The sequence below is a fragment of the Gallus gallus genome, chromosome 6 (genome assembly GCF_016699485.2).
Source record: "Gallus gallus isolate bGalGal1 chromosome 6, bGalGal1.mat.broiler.GRCg7b, whole genome shotgun sequence".
Lineage (NCBI taxonomy): Eukaryota > Metazoa > Chordata > Aves > Galliformes > Phasianidae > Gallus > Gallus gallus.
The window spans coordinates 20,965,551-20,992,621 of NC_052537.1; the positions used below are offsets into that span (position 1 = coordinate 20,965,551).

Sequence of the window (27,071 nt, forward strand, 5' to 3'; positions counted from 1 at the left end):
GTGTCTCATGCTACAGCCAGGGCATACAGGCTGAGCCTGTGTTGGCATTCTACTTTATATTAGCTGTGTACTTTCGAAGGGAATCTTGCACACATCCCCACTTATAGTGCTGCAGCTTACAGTCTTAAGAGCACAGAAGCTGGATCCTTGTCAGATGAAACAACAGCCTCATGGCTGAACAACCTGCTGCCAGGGGGTAGGTAATGCATCTCCATTGCCAACAAGCCCTCACCATCAGTGGCACCAGGTTCTGGACAGGATCTGAGCTCAGCAAGGGTAGCTCTGTAGGAGGTCACAAAGCACATAAGACAAGACTGGTATGGATAATCTAGCGTCACAGAACTACTGGTGCTTTGCAGATTCAACATTATTTGGCAACTACAGTTACAGACACATCATTATTATCTATCGATATTATAGCAAAGGAAAGCATAACACCGTAAGGGCTGCCAGTCAAGTAGCAACTGGACGGATGAGAACATATGTTTGAAGATGAGTTATTCCTCAATGCACTGCTTGCTGATGAGATTTTGGATGCTTGTAAAGAATCCTCAAGAATTCACCTTGTTCATTACAGTGCCAACGACAAAAACTTTCCATATTCACACTTCCTACAGAGCTACACTGCATACTGTCCCAGAACTGCCATGCCTAGGCATAGACCTCCTCAGTACAGCTTCTTACTGCTTCCCACATCGAAGAACAAGGCCCTAAAGAGAACAGTGAAGGGATCAGATGCAAGAGGACTTACCCACAGTGCACTTCTGGACTCCCTGAAACCACTAGAAATGTATCATCCGAATTTCATTTTACTCACTCCCATTATCAAGACCAGCAAAAAGCTGGTGTTTTCAATGAAACTGAAGGACAGCACCATGCTCTGTTGCAATTTCTTTGAAAGACAGCTTCATTTTAACAGAAAAACCAAGCTCTCAGGGGGAAAATCTTTTCATGGAAGCTAAGATGACTGAAATCACAGGCTAAATAAAATCAACCGCTGTTATTGGTGCATTTGGAGAGAAATACAAAATAAATAAAACTCTTCCTGCTTCAAAAACCGAATTGCAGACTAGTATTTCTAAGTCTTTATTAAACTGAAAGAACTAAAAATGCATTCTGTCTTTAATTTAAGAACCCAAGAAAGAAGCTGCTGCAGCAGAGCACTGCTGATATCCAAGGAGAGGAGCACAGGCAAGCAGAACTGTAAAGGCTCATACCTCATGGCTCAAGTGTGGATATAAATACTGAACAAGTGGAAATATAACTTATTCCTGTGGAATATTATAACACCTATAAATATATACATAATTCACATCTTTGCACGCATTGACTGTTGATATATGTCACCCCTCCAGGGTCTGATCTTTCATCTTTCCCCATTCCAGCCTCCTGCATTCTGTCACAGAAAATCCATCCAGGATCCCCACTCAGCTGCACCACCCTCCCACCCATGATTTACACCCCACACAAAAGTCCCCTCCCACACTCTCTCTCGGTACTAATCTAGCCCCTTTTTTTTTTTTTTTTTTTTCTTTTTTTGGACTATCTTTTGTTTCTTTTTCCTGTTTAAAACTTTCATCATTTTTCATGCCAGGAACTGATCTGCACTGCTCTGTTTGCTGGTTTCTGCTGTGAAACTCCCTATCACTCCCATCTACAAGTCCTCCAGCTTTCTGTTGTCACTCTGCGTCCCTCAGGAAACAGATGCTATCTTTCTGCGCTTCAAAGAAAGGCCAGGCCTTGGGATTAATTTGCAGAATGGAACTGCTTTTGGGCCAAAATCACTGGAGATTTCCTTCTTAGAGTTAAGGCAGGACATAATCCTCAATAAAATTAGCAGATCAGCTGCCTCTGCTGCAAGATGCAATATTCTTTGTGCACTGCCATGTCAAGTTATGGCTCAAACTTTAGAAGAAAATGGGAAAGACCTTCACTATTCATTTGTAAGTTGTCTAATGCTGGAGTTGACAGATTCGTTTATCCTTTTGATAAACAATCTAAGCAGATAATCTTTTAAATAGCAAACACTGCTTCTATTAATCCAAACAAGATAACCTCTGGCAAGCATTAAAAGAGGACTCACAGGTTGACTTCATTTCTGATACGTATGGGAACAAAATGCCTCATCTTCTCTAACACAAGAATGGGAGAAAAATACAGAATGTCTGCTTTAGAGAATTATTCAGCCCCAGCACATCAAAAACTCTTGAAAAAATGCCATCTGAAGAAATTGCTCATTTTGCTTTTTTTTTCAAAAAAGAACTTTTACAAGGTTTTACTGAGGAGCTCCTGCATCAACTGCATTAGCTGCACTCAACTTTTATTAGTATAAAACTTAGAATTTCCACATCTTTAATTTGTCTATGCTGAATAAACAAAGTTCAAGTATTTAAGTATGTAAAACCTGTGCGTGTGTGTGTGTGTACATGAAAACTCCAAGATAGTCTTGAAAACCTGGACTTTTGCTAATCTTCTTTTCTGTATTAAACTCTATTATGTTTGTCCTTAATATATGAGCATGAGACTGAACTGTATTTTTTGAATATGAGAAACAAGGAGTTCACCTTGAAGAAAAATGCAAAGAAACTTTCATCAATAAAAACATTAAAAATTCTGCTGGAAAGCCAATGTTAATTATAGTAATCTTTCATATTTTTTTCCACATTGCTATGTTCTACTAAACACGGTCCTTGTGTGACATGCAGTACTTTCTAGCAACAAAAGCAGAACGATCTGCTTATTTACCATATCACTTCTAAAGCTAAAATTAAAAGGTGCTTATTTCTTAGCTTTTATTCCATCATTCATACAGATGATTCACTAATACACCATGTGTTATAAATGTTGAGCTGCTGCCATCAGTTTTCTCTAAGCAGAAATTCAGTACTGCCTTTCAGCAAATAAGCGGAATTCAAAGAAAGACAGAAGGAAAACAAATAGCGCCCTGATGTAACCACACAAATATCAGAAGTGCTAATCCTGCCCAAAGTTACAGTTGCCAACCATTCAATTTGTACTTTGATAAAATCACGTCGATTTCCATGTGAATTCTGACCAAGTAAGGACAGTGGCACAGAACTACTTCCATCCAGACTCAAACACAATAACTTTTAAACTGATATTTGTAGGAATGTGCTATGCATCATTACAGCAAGAATACACCCAGCAAAAAGTCACTTTCTTCTTGAAATAAGTACGATTTGAAAAGAGTAAACGTGACAATAAAACGAAAGCTGACTTTCAGAGAAGTCTGGTGATTTGACAAATGAGGTAATAGGATTTGTCTTAGTTTTATTTCTAGGCTCCTTTTCCTTCTGAACTTATTTTGAGAAGAAAAACACACAGTATTCTCTATTATCCAAAATCAGAGTTTTGAAAATGATAGTAGCAAAAATTAGAATCATTAAACGAGTGTTCTCTCTCTAGAAGACGCCTGGGAGAAGATCCTGTGAAAACCAAGTGTTCTTAAGCAGAAAACAGATTTTCAATAACCACAGCAATAATAGTAATTATTGAGGATATTATGACATCTTATTATTCAGTTGATAATAGACTGACAGTAAACATTGCTTCCATGAAATTATACTGCTGTGATTGAAATTACACAAAATTCTTAGGGGATTTTTTTTTAAGTCATATTAAAAGGTAATGTGTACTATAAGTATCTACATCAGTAAAAAATACATATTCCCACTGTATCGCTATCATGCAATAATTGGATCTTGGATCTTAATGGAAGTGTTTTTAGAAAACAATGCTAGAGATGTCATCTCAACCGCTCCTCTGCAATGTGCATTTACAATGAAAAAATGAAAAAGACAAAGGTGAACCACTGCCAATATAGATAACATAGAAGAATTCTGTTCAAAAAAGAGCAAAAGTACATTAAAAACTTTCTCAGAACAGAAAACTCTTAGATATGGAGTGCATGGCAGTTTAATTGAACACAAGCTTCAGATACAAATCATTATAAGTAAGATAGCATTATTCTGAGGTCCCTCGGCTGCAACCTATCCCAGTACTGTAACAACCAAACCAGTGAGTTTATTCATTTCCTGTCCCTCTGCTGTATAATTAAAAACATATATCTATCTTTTAATGAACATGAATTCACTGCCATCAATTCTGAATGCAAATAACTCACTCCAGTATTGAAGGGCTGATATTAAATTCAGTAGCATGGTTGCCATAGAACAGGACCAAGGACAAATTCAATTTCACTGCAGAAATAACCACAATCAGTGGATCCTATTTATTCTGCAAATTTACTTACGAGTCAAGTAATCAAAAAATTGAAGACCTACACATTCTCTCTCAATATCCCTAAACCAAGCAATATGAATTACCTCTTAAAACTGTATGCACTGTAAATTAATAGCAGGGAAGCTGTAGAACCATAAGGCAATCATGCTAAATAAAATTGGAGCTTAGTATGACCTGAGCATCAGTGAGCAGAAGATAATACTGTGAGAAAAGGGAGATTCCCAGATGGTGATTTGAAGAAGAGAAGATTAATTTACCCAGGGTCTGTAAGGAAAATAATTTGTTTTCAAAACAAGTAACATCACAGACACACTCTGGATGCACTTTTTCAGGTTCAAAACAGAATCAGCAGATTTCACAGCTCGTTTGTGAATACCTGCTCTGAGTTTAATTTGACTATGATAATAACAAGACAATTGGAGAAGGGGCTCTCCAGTGCTGCAGCCATGAGTAATCACAGCAGCCCACATTAAAAGAACATTGGTTTCTACAGAACAATGCGGGAAAGGTGGACATCACCTGGAGAAGTCAGAATTTTGCTGGAAATAGATCTCCAAGGAACTGTAATGCATCTATATGTAGGTCACTCCAAAAGCAATGCCTCCTATTTATTTCTATGGAAACTACAACAGATACAAAGAGCACAAAAACACTGTAGAGAAAATTCTCAGCTACAAAACACTGTTTTTCAACACAATCACCACCATTAGCTATGCATGTTCACCAGCAATGAACCAGAGCCTACATGCCAGCAGAGGTGACCCACTGTTGTCACAGTTGAAATGTACTACTCACTGTCATTCTGTGCTCACATCCACTGTTTGGTCTCCATAAACATGCAACAAGCATCCATGAATGTCCATCTGTCATATGGCAACAACATGTAATGGAATACTGGTGGGATGGTTCAACCTCTACTGCGATACCACCAACATCCACATCTGACTGTTGAGGGCCAACATAATAAACTAGGAGGCATTACTTTCAGAGCAACCTTTGTATTTCTATTCAGGCTGAGATTTTTTCATTGAACAGAGTCATGAAACCCCTGGAGAGAACTTGACAAAAGGCAGCATCACAACGAGGTATAAGTGAATTAAACTACAACTGCATACCACAAAATCCTGATCTCATGAACTGTGCAGCACAGTGGCTTTTGCCAGAGACAAATACATGCAATGCCTGTAACCCTGGCAGCAAATTACAAATGACTGCTTATTCCTAAAATCACTTCTTGCTTTAGGAAACAGCAAAGGATTCTGTTTTGAAAAGCAGGCTCATCTGTGTTCTCTTACAGCATCGGTCAAACAAAATCCCAGAAAAAATAACAGAGAAGTTGTGAATAGTTGGAGATGCAATCTTCCTTCATCCATTCCGACTGAAAACAAATTTCAGTAAACAAATGGCATAAGCAACAGGACTGCTGAGACATGTTTAGACATGGGAAACAATCACTATTTTTGTTTTGTTTTTATCACAAAGGGTACGCATACACTGTCACAGGGCAAAACTTATGCAAAGAGAAATATTAATTCAAATTCTGAAGTTGTTTAAAGAAAACCGATATGAAAACTCAGTTTATATATTAATGTTGAATTAACAGGTACATAACAGTCCTTAGGTTTTTCAGATGTTCCTTCTGACAAGTATGAACTGAAAAGCCACTTAAACTGCTGTTTGTGATTCAATTTAGATGACCCTGTGTGTAATCTAAGTATACACACATTGACATACTACATAGAAGGAGTTTAAAGTGAATTATCACCTTTAGTTCACCTGAGACTGCCATGCCTGTCTCCAGCATCCATGGTGTACAGCTATGAAATGCCTTGTGCAATTACATCTACACTGCTGCTCAGATAATGGCACTGCAGCCCAGAGATTTACCACTCTGCTAGCCTGAGTCATTCACAGAAATATTGTGCAGCATAAAAAAGATGGATTTGGCTGTTTGTCTCTGAGTTATCACACACTGTCAACATGTTTAACCAAGCATTTCCAGCTCCACATGCTCTTTGGCTAGTGCTGGTTACAGCTGATAGAAACAAGCACAGACCTGTCCATAAGAAATGCATGAGTTTTGCTTCTGACTGTACTCTCACTGGAAGAAAAAAAAAGATGCAGATAATTAACAGTATCTGTAACAGTATCTGTAACAGTACTGCAGCTTATTAACAGTAATTTTGACTATGTCAAAGCAACAGCAGATCTCAGAAAAAGTCACGTTTTGTGCTGATTTCCTAATTGCTTTCCAGTTCAGGGCAACTAGCAAAGTGCTGGGGACCTGTGTCCTCCTGCAGATACACACTGACAACTAGCAGTGCCTCCAGAATATCTGCAGAAGAATCAGTGTGATACTATGCGTTAGACCAAACAGCAAACATTTCTATTGTGTCTGAAATAACAAGCTCTGAAGATAGTGACTGAACAGACAACCACCAAAGCAAATGGCTACTTCAGCTACAAAGGGCACTTGGTCTTATGCAAGGTTTGGCTGGCACAAAGGCTTGTTTACAGACCTTAAGGAGAGATGAACCAGCACATGTGTATTGCCAAAAGTCTGAAGAGATCCATCACTTATATGTTTATTCAGAAAGCAGCTTTATTGCTTCCAGTCTACATGCCTGGCAATGGGCCACCTGAGCCCTGCTATTTTGGGGGACCTTCACCTCCTACTGTAGCTCATGTAACCACATATATCCTGATTTCAGAGCACCTGCCAAAAGAAGGTTAATTATAAATTTGGTGGAACAATAGTGAACGTGCAATCAACTGGTTGAAAATTAGATCCCAAAAGCTATTTGACACCAACACGGCATCTGCTTTGCTGCACCTCACATTGCAACAGCAGATTTAAAAGTAACTTCTAGACACCTTGGCAAGTGAACATCACTACAGTGCAAAGATGACAGATTTCACTACCACCAAATCAACATTTTTAGAGATGGTTTAGGGACCAGGGGATGGATAAGACAATTCAGTTCCCTCATCAGATTAAGCGTAGAATTTTGACTAAATTTCAGGCCAATAAACTTAGCAAGGAATGCTAATGTACTGGACATGTCCAACTTAAAAATAAAGTTTTTAAAGCTAGTTCTGGAATTACATGTGTTTATGCAAAGATTACATCCAGACAGTGTAACAGGTGATGGCAAGGGACAGAAAGCTTCAGGAATTACTAATTGAAGTCTGAGTTCTTCCACAGTGAAAAATTCTCAAAGACAGAAGAGGAACAAGATGCTCAAGGGGCAGGAGCTTTTCAATAGTTTCAGATGGTTCCTAACTTTCTCATTGCTTCATCACAGTATTAAAAGAAAAGGAAGCCAAATACTCCTGTTTCAAAGAGGCTATTTTTCTTCAACACATGAACTGAAATACATAATCCATGCTCTCTGAGTCATTATTTGAATGCCAGCAACAGCATAACTCTGTATCAATCTCAGTATGCTGAAACAAAAATCCCCGTTTAGCTAAGCATTAATATATTAATAAATAAACACTGTGCAAATCTCACTTGAAACAATAAAAAGGATTTGTATGTTGAAAGATTTTATGAACACACAAATCCAAAATCTAGTTTGGATCAACAGGATATACAATTGTGGGATGGAAGAGGAACTTAGGTGATTCTTGTTTGTTTGTTTTTTAACTTTCACATGTTAAAGCCTAAGACATTTCTTTTATGGTGACCGTTTTTAAGAAAAGAATTTTATGGGGCTTAACATCTAAATGCTTTCAAATTACACTAAAATTTCATCTACCAGTAACAACAGCTTAAGGATGAACAACTTCCTGATTATATCAAGGCAATGTTTTGGTTGTCACTTTCTATCCAGCCTACTTAGGAGGACCATCTCTCCTTCCAAGAACTCTTCCAGCCCTAACCTCAATTCCTCCGCCTTCCATTTTAAAATCTCACTGTGGCTTGGATTGTTACTATACAAAATGGTGGTTGGATTGACGCAACGGTGACCATTCAGTTGAACTCTTCCTATGGAGACATACAGAAATGCTAATCTTCTGGTAACCTGTGACAAGACTGCACTGTCAGACAATGATTATCTGTCACACTGTTCATTCTTGCCGCCTTAAATCATGCTGTAATAGCAGCTACTTTGAAGAATTTCTTCAGCAAATTAAGATGCTCCATGCTCAGATTATGGCTGCTGTGAGCAGAAAGAAATTGTGCCAGTATGCTGCCAGGCTTGGTGTTGAACTGTTTCAGATTTTTTCCTTATTTTCCTGCAAGTGAAATCTCATTGAACGAACTCTGTCCTCTGCCAGTCTCCTGGAGATGCTTTCAGCAATATTCTGCTTTCACATACACTTCATAAATCTTTCTTCTAAAGGCTGGCACATTAACAGCCTATCGGAAGCAATATGGCAACACATTAACTAGCAGGACAACTCTGTATGCAGCATCCAGTATTCAAAAGCTTTAAAATACTGGATAGAAATACAGTGTACTGCATGGAATGTTAAGTTCAAATGCTAAATAAACACATATATAAATTATTAGATAAATTACAGCACCTAAAAAGAACAGTTGAAAGGAAAGACTTATGAGTTGACTTTGGAGAAAAAATAAGTGTTTTAGAAAAAGAAGTGCATGATTCCCATTGCAAAAAGAACAAGTTTCTGCCTGAGTTAAAGCAGAACCCAAGCTATAACATCATCCACAAAAAGTGACACAAAATACTTTCAAAATCATAGCACAGTTTCTGTGCACTGACAGAACAAAATAAAACACATATATCTCTGAGTTAACTTTCCAAAAGAGAAATATCTAATGGTTACACAGAGCACAAGAACTTCAGATCAGGTTCCAATATTTGAATATTTTGGACAAGATGGATGGAAATTAATTTTTTTTTTTTCACATAGATACAGTGGGGAAAAAAACCCTCAGGTACCCATTTCAGCTGAAGCTTATGATATTAATTTTCATATTTACCTCTTTCAAATTCTGAAACCAGATTAAGAGTAGCTGCAGTAAGTCACAGCACTCACAATGTAAATAATTGTAAAACCACAACAACAGACATCTCGAATGTTTCAAACCTCATCTTAGACTCATTTCTTTCTAGCCTGGAGGTGCTGGATTTTCATGCTGGCAACCTCTGTATTTAGTTAATAGTCTGCTGCAACTTGCTCCTCAGCTGCAGGGCTTCTAACAGCCATCACGAACACAACTCCAAAATGTGTTACTGGCTTTAAGATCCTCAGAAATACATTTCACAACAAACACCATCCTTCCTACTTTAGTCTTACCTTGAAGGCCAGGCTACATGCAACTACAGACTCTTCAAAGACATGAGGGAGAGCCAAGTATATTTTCCTACCTTGTCCAGCTACTCAAATAGCACAGAGAACAGGAAAGCCTAAGTTCAAGGAACTATTTCAATGAAAATTGTTTCACTCTGGAAAACAATCATTAGATATACTCCTTTAAGGTAAAAATGATACAAAAGCTCTCTACAGCTTCAGTGTCACACACAGTGAAGCAAATAGCAAAACTCTCCATGACATCAGCAGTAAAAGATGAAGACTAGATGCCAAACAGAGAAATTGATTTTAAGGACAACGGTGTCAAGGAATAAGGTGAGAATTAAGTGTCATTTGATAAATGCACAGTCTTAATGATTAATGTATTTTTCCTTTTGAATCTTCATATAAATATTATTCAATGTGTGACAGATGCTACCAAAGTTTCCACACAAACCAAAAGAGGCAAATCAGCTGTATAAGGTATTTCTGCTGTTATTCTTAGTGATTATTGGAATAAAATGAATTCAAGTCATGTCCAGTAAAAACAAGACTTGATTAAATGTTCCCAATTTAAGCCCTGAAGTTTAGCACTGAAAGAATTTTAAAGGATCGTAATACGCTTGAAAAATGTTTGATCAATTCAGAGGTTTCATCACTCTGGCCTGCTCTCAGCATTTACTCAAGCAGATTCCGATCATAACATTAGTTTGAGATCTGTCCTCTATATAATAATTACACAGAGAAAGGAGAGAGAATAGAACCCCTAACAGAAAACACTGTTGATACTCAGTTGTCCTCGAAGTATCTTTGTGTGAATTGCTAAGAAACTACACCCATTCTTTATATATTACATTTTATCTGACACAAATTCAACTTATGATCCCTGTAACTGCAGAAGAAATGCTCCAACACGCATCTGTGCCAATTAATTTTGGGAAGAACTCTGTAACTCACTTTTCTGTGGGCTCTGAACACTTCACGATGAGAATATTTTGTAAATAGGAGAATCATTGACATCCAACACTTTCACATTTCAAATGAAAATAAAATTCAGGAAATGTTACTGAGTTGAAAATAACAGTAATAATAACTTAAATATAATAACCCCTAAGACATTAGACATGCCTAATACAGAAGGTAGCAGGATGTATAAAGGTGTCAGTCAACAAAATGAAATAGAACATCACTCAGGTGCTGTGATAATAATTTTCTATTACTTAAGCTGGCAGTGGATAGCAGGAAAAACCCACCTAAACAGTACTGTCTTTCAAAGTGCTGTTATAACAAAGTATTTTTTGTAACAGAACGTAGAAAGATTCTTAAAAAAAGGGTTGATAAGAATAGTAAACTCTATACTGCTATAAAGAAATATTTATTACAGTGCAGTAATTCCACCTCTGGGTTCAAAACTCACTATATAAAGGAAAATTTGAAAGGAATTTCATACATGACTAAAAGTATGAACCAAAGACACATTTAAACAAAATACCAAATCGTAGAGAAAAATGATGAACTGGAAATAAATGGTTTCACAACAAAATGAATGGTCATTTACCATATAACAGCCATTTAGGACTTGCACTTCATTATTAAAGAAATGGCACATGAGTGTTTCAAGAAATTCTAAGAGTATTCACTGGGATTGGTAAAAAGAGAGGAGGTTGTTCTAGAAGTGAAAATAAATACACAATTAGCATACAGGAAAACCCTGAGAAACTTTCCTCTTCTGTATTGACCAAATCAATACATAGCTGCATTTCTTTCTTGTACTGCAAGTTAAGTGTGATCTATCTTTAAAGCTAGTATTAAAACAGGCACATCCATTAACTAATGCAAAAGCAATTTTGCATTATACAGGCACAGTCTCATTGAGTTAAGCATGCGTGCTTTAAAGGAATATACTTGGAGACAGAATAAAAGGTATTTTGGCTTAAAGATTATTTTAACAACTAATAAATGTCTTCAATGTTTAGAAGCATAATGAAAATAATAGAAGAGGATATAAAAAGAAGACAAACAACCAGAAACAGGTTTTACTCCTTCTCTGAGATATATGATATAATGGGCTAAGTTCTACAAGTACTTTTCTGATCAAAAAGTTGGTTACTTTAGAAATGCTTTAAAAGGAATTTTAAAAAACATAATGATAACGTAATGTGTTTTTTTCATATACATTCTGTACTACGGAAGATCCAAGCAGTTGGAAACACACTCTACTTTAATACTTTGAAAACCCAGAAATGTCTGCCAACCCAGGTAGTCTTCCTTCCCCCAAGCTCATTGGTGAATGTCACACTTACTAAAATTATATTCCTGTAAATTTACAAAGCATGTTAAATTAAGCGGTTGGCTTGGCGTTTGTTGTTGTTGTTGCTATTGTTGCTTTTTTTGTTTTATTTTCTTTAACATGTGGAGTTAAAATATAACCCAGGAACCCAGTCAGAGAAAATCAAAGCCTGTAACTACACAGGAATTAAATCTGATTTTTGTCTTACCATTGATTTAGAAGGGAAGTAGTTCAGTTCTTTTGCTTCCCAGTCTAATTTGGGAAAAAGAAACCAATGTCTCTGTTTAGAGCAGCAGCAATCCTCCTGGTTATCCCTCTTCTCACATTCCTTCCTTCCTAAGATGCAATTTGAACATATGTTTCCAGTGCAGAACAATAATTACTACAGCTCTCGTAGATAATTCTGAGTGAAGAACAAAACTGCACAATGTGTTTACACAGATGAGAGAATCTGTTAGATATTTTCTTCCTTTCAGAATACAATTTTCAAATTTTAAAAGGTAACTGTAGGAAGCACGTTTCAATGCAAACATTTCATTAACTCAATTACCAGAAAACTTTCGAATGAGTTTTAACAGCAGGCATTCTTAGCAAGCTCAGTTTCCTGTATAAGGCAAGATGATGGAAATCTAACAAAAATAAGTGCATTAATTTATGAAGGATTAGCATCATTTCACAACTTCCCATCACAGTAAGTCATGTATGTGATGTTATATCATGTTTGTATGTGTTCTGAGAAAGTACTGCTGCCAACAAGCTATTAGCAAGCTTTCTAGAATCACCAAGACTGTCCTGGGAGCCCACTTTAAAGGATGCTGGGAGATATTTTAAAATGAAAGAGAGAAGTTAAGATCAGCAAAGCCTGTGTTCAGGCCGTGTTAATATGACCCTCCCACTGAACAGAGAGCCCATGAAATGTAAGGACATTTTGTTTCTGTGGCCATATCCGTGACCTCATCCCTCCAGTATGAGCCATGACAGCAGTGCAGTACAGACATGGCCAGGTAACCTACTGAGTACTCACAAATTTTACTACATGCAACAGAGAATTTAGTGTTAACTGTAAAATTATATATAAGCAGCAGCATAGCTGGGTTGACAGTAAGTTCTGACATGAGCTTGGAAAGCAGACACTACAGACATCATCGACCATAAGTCTGACAGATATTTGCCGTGAAACAAATGACAAGGAGAAGTTATAACAATCAAATCATGATTTAAAGTAATTTAATCTAGCCTAGACTGACTTTTGTCAAGGATAGGTTAGATGCAGTAAAATCAACCCTGATATGACACAGAGGGAGGAATAATTCTTAAAATTTTATTAACTCAAATATAAAAATGTACTGCATGAAAATCTGACTCCATTGATGTCACTGGCAATTTTGCTACCAACTGACAGGGCCCAGATAGCACCTTATCAATGTTTTCTACAACATGAAGACTGCTAATACTCTAATTCTAGTCACTTACACGTGTGCTAGCAACAGATTCAACATGTGCAACTACGAACAAAAAGACTATTCATCACACCAAATACTCTTCCTGACTGTAGAGACAATAAGTGTAGAAATGAGAACACAATATACATTAAGAAAATGTATAATTATTTGTGAATATATAAGTAGTCAAGATGATTCCTCTATTTGTGAAATTACTTGCATTCTGTAAAAAATTAAAGCCCTCAGCATACATTTAAAATACCTCTTCAGGAGAATTAATCAGTATTCCAAACAAGTAAATAAAAAATATTTTCTCAAATCAAAAAAAAAGATTCCAAGAAGTTCTAGTTATTTTGTTTCAGAATAGCATTTGGTTTGAACACAGCACATGTTGTATTTAATGTTGTATCTTAAGCTCTTTAAAAAAAATCTTTCTGTGCTTCTTGATAAGCTATTAAAATGTCTTCCTTGTCAATATTCTCAGAAAAAAAGAAAAAGGTTAAAAAAAAAAGCAGTGCTCATGTGCAGGTAAACATACATAAGTACACACATAAATTACTACCATCAAAAGCAAAATTCACATCCTACACAAATGTCAGCAAATGGAAGAGTAACTTTGAACTTCCATGGGATACAGTGGTGTGAACTAAAATTAAACTTGTCAGAAAATATTGAAGCTTTTGTTACTCCCATATGAAAAGATAAATCTCAGTAACTGAAAAGTATAGCAGTATTAACAAATTACAGCATTCAAAAATTATCCATAAAAGTACTGGAAAGCAAATACATAAGCAACACAGTAAACATACCTAAACTGTCAATGAACTTAGAACATTTCCATTGAATGAAATACTCAAATTCATGTAGATTAGAGCAATCAACAAAATATGCACAAGATTCTCAGCTGCTCCAAACATACTTCAGTAGATGCATGCATTCATATAATGCACTCATAACAGAGACTGGCAGATGAACCATGAGTTAAGTCTTTTGGATATTGCCTCTCTACATTTGAATCCAGTAAATTTAATTGAATTGTTCAGCTGAATTACTTACTAGAGCTACATAACAGTACATAAAAGTTGATCTTCAAATTTATTAGGAGAATCAGTAACAGCACATCTGAATCGTTAGTTGACTCCTAGAGTCATAGAGTATCTGGCATGGACCCAGATCTCAGCAAATGTGACAGATTTCCTCAAAAGTTGACTACTACTTCTAAAGCATAAATCTATCCCAATGCAAATACCAGTGTGGTTAACAAACTGTGAAGCCCAGGAAAGAATCTATAGTCCTGAGACAGCAAAAATACAGTGTAGCTTAATGAAAAGCACTCAGTACAATCACAAGAACCGCTGAGATGTCAAAGCTGAGATTTTGTTTCTTTCCTCAGGATGCATTCGAACTACAGTGAATGAGCTTGCCTGATTTGGCCTTAGAACTCAAGTGTGTTTGACTGACTCAGAAGTTTAAGACATGGAAGGATTAGTGAAATACAGCAAACTGCAGAGAACAGAGCTACAGAGCTGGCACACTTCTGGAAGCTGAGAGTGAAAACAAGACTACACAAAGCATTAAGCAAACCTTGACTTCGTAACACAGACTTCAACATGTATGGCTTTCCTCAGTATCACCTATTTCTTCCTACCTTATATATGAAAGATTCAAATACCACTTATCCAAGAAAGCTTTTTTTACGGACTCAGTAGTGAGCTCTAATTCAGCTAGGCTACAAGCAAAGATTTTGTATGTTTGTTAGTTTAGCTCGTGTTACTTGGGAATTAGTATAAGCAGAATTAGAAGGGATATGGTTATACAAAATTAAGTTCAAGCAAATGGAGCACAATTATATAGATTATACTGCTGTCACCAGTAAAAATGAAATTATTTATTCCTTTTTTTTCTTTTCTTTTTTTCATGGGATTTTCCACCTACTACACCAAAGCTCTGCTAAACAGTCACAAGATTTACTTAAGTTTTACTTCATGAATTGCGTCTTTGTCACTAGCTTTTAGCAGATTGTACTGGAAAAGGTTTTTGCCAGCCTTGCCTAACATGAAAACTTTGTCAACTGTATTGTTCACAAAATACCTCAGTCTTGCTTTGAGCAGAGGGTTAGACTAACTAAGAAACAAAAACCAAAATCCCTCATTTTCTTTCTTTTTTTCAGATGTCCAAAAAGGAGATGGCAAAGAGAGCTCCTTCTGTGCAAACCACTGATGAGACCCATAACACAGTAACTTTTCTGTTTTCTAAAGATGTGGACAAGCCACAGAGCATGCACGAAAGAGCTATAAAATTATTCTAGGGCTGAGCTGTATGAGCAGAAGGGAAAGATTTACATCAGATTTAGATTACAATTTATGAAATGCTTTTTTTCCCTATCATGCTCCTGTAGCCCTCCTATCTTACAGTCTGCTGTGCCGTCATCCACTCAACGACCATTTATTTATTTATTTTTCTCTCCACAAGCCTTTTATTTCATGTAAGATCTTTCTGAAATGAGTTCCTCTGTATTCAGTCCACGCACCTCTGTTTTCACAACCTTTGCCACTTCTGTCTTGGTGGTTTTGCCAGCCAACACTACCTACACCCATTTTCTTCAAGTGCCATCTATGTGGAAAAGTCCTTCAATTTGATGGGACTCCCTTCTCCACCAAACCTCTTTTCTATCATGATACCTGCTATGACTCCACATTAATTACTGTGCTGGTTTCTTATTTGGAACTGTTTGTGCCATAACGGCCTATAGGCCACTGGATGATGAAGTATGTGAAAATAAAGTTGGGTGTTTGCCACGTGATGCCCTCCTGAGATTAGTAAAATTTTCAAAGCAGTTCCTGTGGCTGCAGTTCCATAGCTAGAGATAGAATGAAATCATATTAATACCTACAAATACAGAAGCAAAGTGCAGTTATATAAAAGCAACATAGACAATGGCTTTAGACATCGTTATTTTCAGGATCGGAGTCCAAAGACAATGTCACCAATCTGAATTCTTCAACTTTTGAAAACTCAGTAAAAGAGTATTTATTTTTAAAAAATCTCACAAGAATTTACAGAAAAGACTGTACCTATTTATGACGGTTCAATAACTACTCTATTGTTTCAAATAAATCCTCATGTTGAAGAAATTTTTGTTCAATTTCTTTGCAGAGCTTTGCAACTTAATTCTGAAGAAGTAAATACAAGTGCACAATTTCAGATGAAATCTTTCCTAAATCGAACGGTTATACAGTAAAAGGCATTCAAAACTTCATTTTTTTTTCAGACTAAGACTTCTTTTTATCCCCAGTGAATAACAGTTTCAGAAAAGACCACTTCTCCATGAAGTCAAAAGGCATGTACCTCTGCTTTATTCCAATGCAGCAGAGAAAAGGGAGATTGAGAAGGTGATTGGGGTTGGCAGGGGGAACTTAACGTAACAGCATCAGATCTATCCCTCTTCTAGATGATCTGAACACTCAATTTCATAAAGAAACCTGCAAAAGTGCATAAAACCTGTTGTACCCACTCTATGGCGATTTAAAATAAAAATATTTAATTGCTGTACAATTGTGTAAAGCCCTTAAAAATATTCACAATAAATATTCGAAGATTCTTTTAGCGTCATATTATATTTCCAGTTCTTTTATTACTGTTTTGCTATTTTGTAAGCAAAACATTTTCAATTCATTCTTGATAAATATCACTGGTAATTTATTTCTTACAGAATTATTAAAATGTGCAGTAATGCATTTTTATACACAACAATTATTTCCAAAGAACATACTTAAACGCTAGAAAATGTTGTCAATATGAAGTCCCTTAAACAAAACCCAAACAAACTACACTAGAAAAAAATTCTCATATCGGCTTATTTTCTAGAAAATGCATTCATTGTTCTACCTCAAATCAAAACCAAAACATGACAAATCAGCCAAAAAAGGTTCAGAGAGTTTTTTTTCCCCTGCACTTTCTAAATCACTGACATTAAAATAAAGGTGTTGACAACCAATACAATCTTTCTATTGCAACGAGATACCACCTGTTTGGATGGTGAATGTTTGTCATAGCCGTTATCTCACAGTCAGTTTAGGGAAACAGGAGGGTTAGCACAAAAGACATTCCTTATACAGAGCAAAATGTTATTGTCATTCCTTCAAGTTACACACAACAACTTCATATATGCGACTATAGGTGTTTCTTCATGGCCAATCAGTAGCAAAATGCTTTTTAATATGCTGCTATGCCTTCACGTCATTCAGAAAGGAGACAATCTACCTTAAGAATCCACAAAATACAGACTGGTTACTGATATGTACATACTCAGTATATGTACATACTTGTATATTGAAGACAAAAGAGCAAGAGTTTCAAAAGGAAAAGAAAAATCAAGAGTGGATTTATATGCAAAAATATGTTACTAACCTGTAAAACTTGAGTCATTCATGAAATGTAAAAAAAACATTTCCTGTTTCTAGTGCTCTTAAAAATCTGATTATATCTGACATTCATATTTACTCCAGCACTTTTTGCAAGACACACTCACTTTTATACAACACGAAACAAAGGAATGTCACACGACATAACTTGATATTGGAATAGTTGCAATGTGAACCAAATAAATGCAAAGTATACCTAAACTACTTACAAACACTGATATTACACTCCATTTCAAACAAGTTGAAATATAAAATACACACTTAAAACTGAGAGGCATTTTTATTTCATATAGTTTATATTAAATCCCTACTTCGTTTTCCATGTAGCAATAGTTCTAAGTGTCCTCAAAGCACTGTTATTAAACGTAGACATTATAGATCCAACATGAGATTAGAAAACGTCCACCTAGTCCACTTCTTACTCTGGAAATAAAACTATCATTTTGTTTTAACTGCCTAAATATAGTCAGAGCCTTGTATTACAGGCCAGAGAAATGTAAATCTTACCAGCAAAAGTGTCCTCCATTGAATCTCAGATTGCTCCTAAAATGCCAGCAGAGCAGGTACTTCCAACACCGTCCAAAGCCTGCACGCTGCACTTGTCCAAACTAACAGTCAGGCAACAGCTGCTCAGTTTAAAGCTACAAACTGTGGCAAAATGCATAACTGACGTGCCTTGTGTAAGCCATGAAGAAGACATGCATTTGGCTCGCTCACTGAAAGGTCAGGTTACCCACCTCCCCAGATAAAAGCTGTAACACTGGGACTCGAATGGAAGGAAGTTTACAAATTAAGGAGTAGCGTGCATCCTGCTAAGACTAAAAGCATTTGATTTTGACAGTGGAGTTATAAACAAAAGCCATTTTAATTCTGCTGGATTTTTCTCCTTAAATATATTAAGAAATAAGAGCCTACACCCAAACTTTTGCACAAGTTATATTTATATCAGTGTTGTTAAAACAGGCCAAAAGTAATAAACTGAGTTAGTTTTGTTTTAGGAAACTTCAGCCGAAGCATTACAAGAACAGCGGCATGGATTTCTTTATTAGCGAATGCCCTGCCTTCACAGCTCCGCTGTGCTCCGTGCTGCAGCCTCCAATAAAACCAGCAGCACTGGCTGCAGCAGGACAAAGGGCTATGACTTAGGCAAGGATCCAGAGAAGTTTCTTTGAGAGGCAAAGAAGAAGAAAACCTTCCTGAGGCTTCCAGATGAGCAACTAACTGTAAAGAAATTACAGATTGTGGGACTTATAAAGAAGCAGACTTCGAGGCTGCCCTTACGTTGGCAAGCTACATGGGCACCCAAACTATGCCTTGATCCAAGCAGCCATCCATGTCTGGCTCCCTGCATTTTTATGACTTTTCTTCATTCTGACCTTAGCCTTGTCTACACACAGTTTACATCACTGTCACAAGCAGCAGGACTACATCAGTGAAAAATTAGTTATGAAATTTGCTAGAGTACGCAAGGCTGAAAAACAATACACACTGCCACTAGAAACCTTTCTCCATTTCCCCAGGAAGTTGGAGGGAGTGATCTGTGCAGACCTGGAATGCAAGTATTACACTTAGAGTCACTTTGTTTATACAATTAATATATGTCTTGTCTGAAAAACCTCTACTGGAGGAACTATCAGGGAACACGGCCAGTGTACCACTGTTTTCTCATTGACAACACCAGCATACTCCTTCTTAATTAGAAGAACAGCAATTTAGGATTATTTCCAACTTCTGGTTGAAAACTAGTGCACTTAGATTTCTGAAGAATTCATATTAAATATGATAGTATAAGGACTATTATGGGGATACAGCACAGGAATTCAAAATCAATTTTATTTTAAAATACCAATTCTATTAATGCTATTTCCCTATAAAAGTAACCATCCAACTAAATATTTCTCATCGCAATAGGGTCAGTATTACAGAATTTTCCAGTAACTATAACAGTGACTATCGGAAAATCTAAAGGAAAGAATCAGAAAAATTTTGGTTCTAAGAAGAAAATTATATGAGGTACCTTAGAATTTGAAAAAAAAAAAAAAAAAAAAAAGCCTCGTTATAAATAAAAAAGCATTTTCCTACAACTGTTGATTCTCTTCTGATTTGTTTCCTAGAAACAGAACTTCAACGGAATCTTTACAGATGACTCTTGAGTCATCTTGAGGCTTGAGGTCCTTGGGGTTTTTTTTGCTTCTGATTGACATGCTAACATAAACAAACCAAGAAGTTCCCTTCTACACTTCAAAAGTTCCCATGGAAATTACTTTTACAAGGCCCATTCAAACAAATGTTCAGACTTTTAAAATAATAAACAATAATAAGTAGTTTAGGGATTAACTATCTGCACTTACAATCCCATTTCTTTTTTTTTTTTTCCTGAGGAATAATTACTCTTCATTTTAAAAATGTGATTTTAAAATTATAATCACTGCCCTATCTATCAATCTTCTCTAATCACTCATCCACAGACACATTAGTACGTACTGCATCTCCTTCCTCACAGCACAGCTCTCACAACAGGGGCAGACCCATGCTATACATTGAAATTCTCTTCTGGTGGGAACAGCAGCTGTAGCCTATCAACAGAAGTACTGCTGGAAGCAGAGATTCACCTGCAGAATTTAAAGGACTGTGCATCAAATTGCCAAATAATATTAATGGAACTAAAATCTATACAAAAAATATCCTAAATTCAGTTGTTTGCAAACTGTTTAGCTCTATGCATTAGTTAGGATATCTAGATTCATAAAAACTTGCACTTCTAGCACCATGTGTATGTTACCTGTTCTGCCCAAAGGAACCATTGTACACATGAAAATAGTTTAATTTTTTTTACTCAGGCTATTTATATTAGTTAACTTCTTCAACGTACATACTGTCTAGCTCAATTATGTACCTTTCCATCTTGCAGCAATATATAATGCTACACCCAGAATGAGGCATAAGGGTGAGAAAAGCAATGCCGGCACAGTTTAACTCTTTGTGCCTACAGTGTCCCCTCCACTACCAAAACCTTTCCGTGTAAACCCAATACAGTCACATTTCTAAGATCAATATAGCCTGCCTGCATATAAACAGCAAATAAGTTTTCTTCTGCTCTTGCTCAAAAATTGTTGCCTATTCAAGCTCTGGGTGACCTTGCTCTGGAATCTCAGAAAGAGCAGTAAGGGATATATATACCAAGTTATATACTAATGGAGGGAAAGGGGAAAGAAGGGTACAAGTTTTGTTTCTACAGTAACTGCATACAGGTATTGGATATAAAGCAAGAACATTTTCACATACGCTAGTTCCTTCTTTATGATTAAAAAAGAAGGAAAAAAAAACACAATGCTTTTTCCATTTTATCTTAAAAAAAAAAAAATGTCAACAACACACAAACTGCAACAATAACTATATCCTCTAATCCTATTCCAGTGAAAATTCTGGCTCAAACAACTACGAATAAACTTTTATAACAATTAATTTGCATGAAATAGAACAGACTGAGAAGCAGGATTTCCTTTCTAGGGAAAGAAATCTGGTTTCAATCCAAATTGCACTGAAAGACATTCCCAAAATTTCTTACTAACCAGAAATTTTGAATTGCACACAGACACTAAAACAGTGCAGCTGGAATGTCTTCAGTAGTTGCAAGTGAAAATTATGTTCTCTATTGTAACAAAGACACTGACAAGGATGTGAACTTCACTGACCAGCTGTGGGAACTGCAGGCCTTGGTGGTTCCCGACAGCCCACACTCAGAATGCCCTTGGGCCAGCAGGACTTGAGCCGCAGCCCCTCAGCAGGGAGCCAGCTGACAACAGCGCTTCCAGCCCCACTGCTCTGCTATAGAGCAGGCCCTACACCCCTTCTTAAAGACTCTCATTCTCAGATTCACGTGACTTGGAGTTCTGGTTTGGACGTCTGGCATGTTTGGAAGTCTGCGTGTGGAACTCGAGAGTCCACCCACTCTTCATCCCATGGGCATTAGCGTTCTACTGCTTTCAGACTGAACTGAAGTTACAGGTCTGGGAGGTAATCTCTAAATGATTTATGTCTTTCTTACCAGAAAAACTTCCTTCTCCCCCACATTGCTGTACGAGTGATCAGAATAAGCTACAAGTGTTGTTAATGTACAGAGAAAGGGAAGAGTTTAGAGTACCTTCAATGAGAGTTTCCACTCACCTCCAAAGAAAGCAGCAACTCCTAGTCTGAATGTTAGAGGTCTATACAAGGGCTGCTTGTGCTACTGTGAGGGCTTCTGTGGCCAGGTAAGAGAGAAGAGTTTCTTGCTCCACTGGTTATTCTAAATGCTTTGTTAAACTATGGCAGCAAGTCCTTATGTTCTAGACAAAAAAATTAGTATATTTTTGCATACTTCCTTAACTTCAGAAGTTAGTAAAAAAGTCATGTCAGTGAAATGAATTTGGTGCAATTCTATGTATCAATGAGCTAAAAATGGGCACTAAAAACATAGTTCCCACAAAATCAAAAGAAGCAAGCAGGTTCTATACCTGATGCCTAGTCATATCGCCACAGTGGCATTCTACTATAGTTTGCAATCACATAGCTGATTGTATGACTACGTTGAACCTATGAAAGAATTTCATTTAAAAAAAGAAAAGTACCAGGTAGAAAAAAACTCCTAACTTGAAGGGTTAGATGGAAACTTTCTCAATAGAAGATTATCACTCTCACTGAAATAACCGCATGGATTACGTCCACATAGTGGATCTCTTAACTTCTCCTTTCAGTACAGTCACACATCTGCTACTTTCTACTTCCTCCAGCATTTCATGTTTCTCTGACAGCACAAGAACAGAACTTGCAAAAGAATACAGCAATCAATACTCCCAGTCCAGGACAAAGAGCTTGTCCAACCTCCTTCCACTTTGGAACAGAAAGAATTACATTTAATTTTAGAAGCAAAAATAGAAAGCCAATGAACTGAAACCTACATTTTTGTTTACTTGAAAGATAACTAATTCAAACCAAATCTTGTTTCAAATACATTACTAAAACACATTTCTCTAAGTACTAAGTACCATAAAAAATAAGATTAGAATTACCTAGGTATAATATGTTTAAATGAAATGCAAGAGAATATATACAGGCATTAAAAACTAAAATATTAATCACGGTTTATTTTTAACAACAAAATTTTGCTTATGTTACAGGTAGACATTTTGCTGAAATACTATAAATCCATTGAACTGAAGTACATTATACACATACAAATACATAAGGTAATTCAGAGATCTCAAATCCAGGAAATAATTAGACAAGACAAAGCACTTGACAATAGTAGAGCACAATGAGTTTGCCTCTGTTCTTTCTTTCCAGGATTTTTTTGAAGTGAAATCAAGTTTTAGGAATAAGAGCCCAGGAGAAAAGAGGGGCGATGAAGTCTGACCCTAGAATTTCTACCGGTTCAGAGTGTCAGATATGTAGGCTTTTACTCCAATATGCAAAAGTATTTGTCACTGTCTAATGCTGGAAATAAAGTGCAACATGGCAAGTCTTCAGTAGCACCTTTGCGTAACTCGATTTTCCAATGTAAAATAGCTATCAAACAGGATTCACCACAAAAACATTTTAATTACTTCATAATAATTAATCACTTCATTCAGCATTTATTTGCAACAACTTTAAATATTGCAGTGTTTATAGAACAAAGCAAGAGAAACATGGACCTGTTAGAGCACATCCAGAAGAGGGCTACAAAAATGGTCCAAGAAATGGAACACCTTCCCTGCAAGGACAGGCTGAGAGAGCTGGGGCTGTTCAGTCTAGAGAAGGGAAGGCTCAATAGGAGACATTCAAGGTCAGACTGGATGGGGCTCTGAGCAATGTGATTGAGCTGTAGGTGTCCCTTTTCATTGCAGGGGAATAGGACTAGATGACTTTCAAGGGTCTGTTCCAACTCAAACGATTCTCGTATCTTAAGTTTGAGTTCAAATTACTGAGTGGCAGAACAGTAACTAGATAGCCCAACAAGTTGTATTTATGCCTATGTAACATCACAAATTACTTCTGGAGATACTAAAATGATGTATAGAACCCTTTGCTTTTGTAACACATTATATTTCCACCTATGACAGTGCAATTGGTGTTTAAATTTTCACTTGCTAACGGTCTCTTTTACTTAGTTCAAATCATTAGTATGGTTGTCTGCCTCTCGACAGTGAGGCATAGTGCCATGATGCTCAAGCTGCCACTATCTCATCTGATGCCAACACCAGAAAAGTTAATGTTTTGGAAGACCATTAGCTGCAGCTGCTTATAGTGTTCTCAGATAAATTACTGTAGGGTATTTCCCTGCATCATGAGAGCACTTTGGTTTGGGTCACAATGAGTCAGCACGAGGTCAAGTGTCTCTATGCTGCTCTATGCTGCACAAACCGGACATGTCTGTAATTTGTCTTTCTGGAAGAAACAAGTCAGTACTCTGCTGCACTTCTATCTTGGACCTCATACTTGGAGCTTCAATTGAACGAATGGCATCTTCCTAAATTTTAAATTCTTTCTCAATTACAAGTTTAAAAGAAGAACTCTAAGACTTTTGCTCTCACACAACACTTGCAAATCTGTCCTTTCTTATCTTAGCTTGTGAAACAGTTACAAGAAACATCTGCTATTTCTGATCAAAACAGTAAAAACAAGATGAGAGCAGTCTTCTCACCTTTCTCCGGCAGGCTAACCGACATGAAGAAATACAAGCTAAAAAGATACAATGCTAATTTTCTGTTGTTGTTAGTAATTCAGGGCAGAGCACAACACCAAAACGACTTCCTGGGCACTCACCACCTCTGACCGTCAAAGCAGATACTTATTTTCATCTCCCTGGCCTCTCTGCAACATGATGATTGTGCAAGTTTGAACCATTTCTGGAGAGCAGTGAACCACCAGCTGAAGGACATAGCTTCACTACTAAACCACACCAGGACCAATACAATGATTTGCTTTTCAACCACAAAGTGAATTGGTCAGATGACATGCTGCATCTTACAGTAAATCCCATACTGCATTTGGCAACAGAGCTGTTATCAACTGAAACTTTTTACCCAGAAGCTAATCTCATCTAAACCTGAGGTTAAATCCAGCAGTAACAGAAGGTGTTGGACACATTAAAATAATACTTTTAAGAATCTGTATGTACAGGACAATTGTCTTTCTTGAAAGACCACGAATAACAAATGCAACTCTAACCTCATAATGCTGTTGGGCTCCTTGCTGATGCTGATGTCTCTGTTTGCCAAGGAACATTCTATAAATGATTTTAGAGAAGATTCTGTTACAAGTATTTTTGTCGCTTCTCAGTTACGTCACTGTTACATACCTTAAAACAAACCTTCCATATTCAGACTATCTCAACACCCAAAAGCCACAACTATCTCTTCCTCAATAGAGACCACTACAGTAGATCAAATCTAACCTCTACTCTCTACACAAACTTACTCAGGAATTGCAAATCAAGTTCCTAACCTTGGTTTTCTCCCTTAAGGTCTCAACTGCTTGAGCTCAAAACATCAACACAAGCATACACCAATAATACAGGCACTGCAGAGATCCCCAAACCAGTGCAAAGTCTCCTGGTACACAAAGCAGATGTACAGGTACTACCTCAGGCTCTAAAAACTGTTGCCTCAGGCCTAGGGTGACAGTATCCAGCTGGGCATACCGAGCACTGTGGCAACATGCCTCCTGGGAGGAAGACATTTGCAATCTAAGGATTAAGCACCCTTAGGCTCTTGGGTAGGTCTGGGACATCAGACCCCTGTGCTCTCTTTTCCCATTCTGTAGGAAGCAGGTCGAGGTCGATCATATTGGACCACACAGCTCAGTTCTCTCAAACTCGTCACAGGAATGCATATGTTTATTCTTCCAAAGCAATCATCTCCCTGTCCCCAGAATTTTTTATTTTTTTTTTAAAGGAAAATGAAAAACCCTATCAAAGTAGGACATTGCACTATACATACCTCTGTCTCTCAGACGATATGTAAAGCCTACTCATGTGGCTCCACATACTGCTGAAATTCACTCAGGTGTCAACTGTACCTGTCCTTCTACCACCACAGGCACTCCCTCTCATTTGATTTACCTGAAGAGAGACTATTTAAAACTAGAAAGGGCCACACACTGGGATGCAAGTATGATATCCTGATCTGAATACAAATTATATGTCACTATCTGCCTGTGACAAAGATGTCAGTATCTGCATTAAGGAACTATACTTAGAATTCTCTAGTGATTTTGTCATTTTCTTGTAAAACTTAGGGACATACATCTGCATGCTTCAATTCTACAGTTGTACAACTGAGATATTACTTCCTTCTGTTACAAGGCAGCACGATGATAAATCTCCAAATGCATACAGGAGTCTAGGAAATATCTTAGGCATTAACTACAAATGAATTTAAAAGGCAGTTACTGTTCTGTACAAAAATCCTGTTGCAATGCAATGAATTCACACCAAGTATGCATTTTTTCTAGTTTAACCTCATAAACTGACCGCACTAAATGACAGAACGGTAACCTTACTTGATACTAAGACCATCAGCATGCAACGTTAATATGCAGCATCCATTATCAATAGGTGTTATCCACATAGAAAATACCCCAATTATTCATGTGTATACTTATCAGGCAGTTCTCTGCTGGCAACTGGCTGCACAATGGCAACAAAATGAATTGAGTGTAGTATATACTCCTTTCTGAAGTCCTAAACCAAACCATATCATGAACAGGAGCTCCACTTAACTAAGAAATATCAGAGAAAGGAGAACCCTAACAACAATGGCTTCAGCATTATCTTTGGATGCAGACAAGAACGTTACAAAACGAAAAATATTGGAAACTTGTCTGTTTTGTAATAACTTTTTCCATTTTGGAAGCATTTTTACTTTATTAAACCAATAATGCTAGTTATTATGACAGAATGAATTGCAAATAAAGATCTTTGAGAACATGGAAATCTTTTTGCCTGTTGATATCAAATGAAAATATGAAGCACAGAATATTACACAGTATTTTGCAATACTCCCCGCACTTAACATGGACAAGGTTCAAATGTTAAATCTTTCCTACCTTTAAGCATTGTTCTTCCAGCTGATCCTCCGAAGATATTTAGAAGACCACTTCTTGCTCCTAATGATGTAGTTGCTTCTAGTAAAGCACCAGTTATGTAGTTAGAGAGCGCAGTCCTCTGTAAAGTGGCACGATACTGACAGAAAGCACCTGTTGCACATGGTTTTACACATAAACCATCACCTTTGCATATACAGGCTGTATCTAAGGATGGGAGTTTTCCCAATAGATGAGGAAAATATTCAAAGATGTCTTCTGCTCCTTCTTCTCTCACGGTATTGAGGATCTGTGAGAAATGAAAAAGGATGAAGTTAGTCC

The 27,071-nt window shown here is 37.0% G+C and overlaps 1 protein-coding gene across 10 annotated transcripts in view; it reads right to left on the reverse strand.

Moving 5' to 3' along the window:
* The window catches only part of PLCE1 (phospholipase C epsilon 1), a 147,242-nt gene that overhangs the window by 56,615 nt on the left and 63,556 nt on the right, over positions 1-27,071 (reverse strand). For 9 of the 10 annotated variants that reach the window (XR_005861015.2, XM_015288858.4, XM_040703083.2 and 6 more), the window contains one exon: positions 26,754-27,039. Coding sequence is in view for 9 of the 10 variants with exons in the window: in XM_015288858.4 (XP_015144344.3) it covers positions 26,754-27,039 (286 nt within the window). In the remaining variant the exon portion in view is untranslated. Of the gene's footprint in view, positions 1-18,191; positions 18,337-26,753; positions 27,040-27,071 lie in introns of those variants that run through there. The other variant, XM_040703084.2, reaches the window with a different exon arrangement.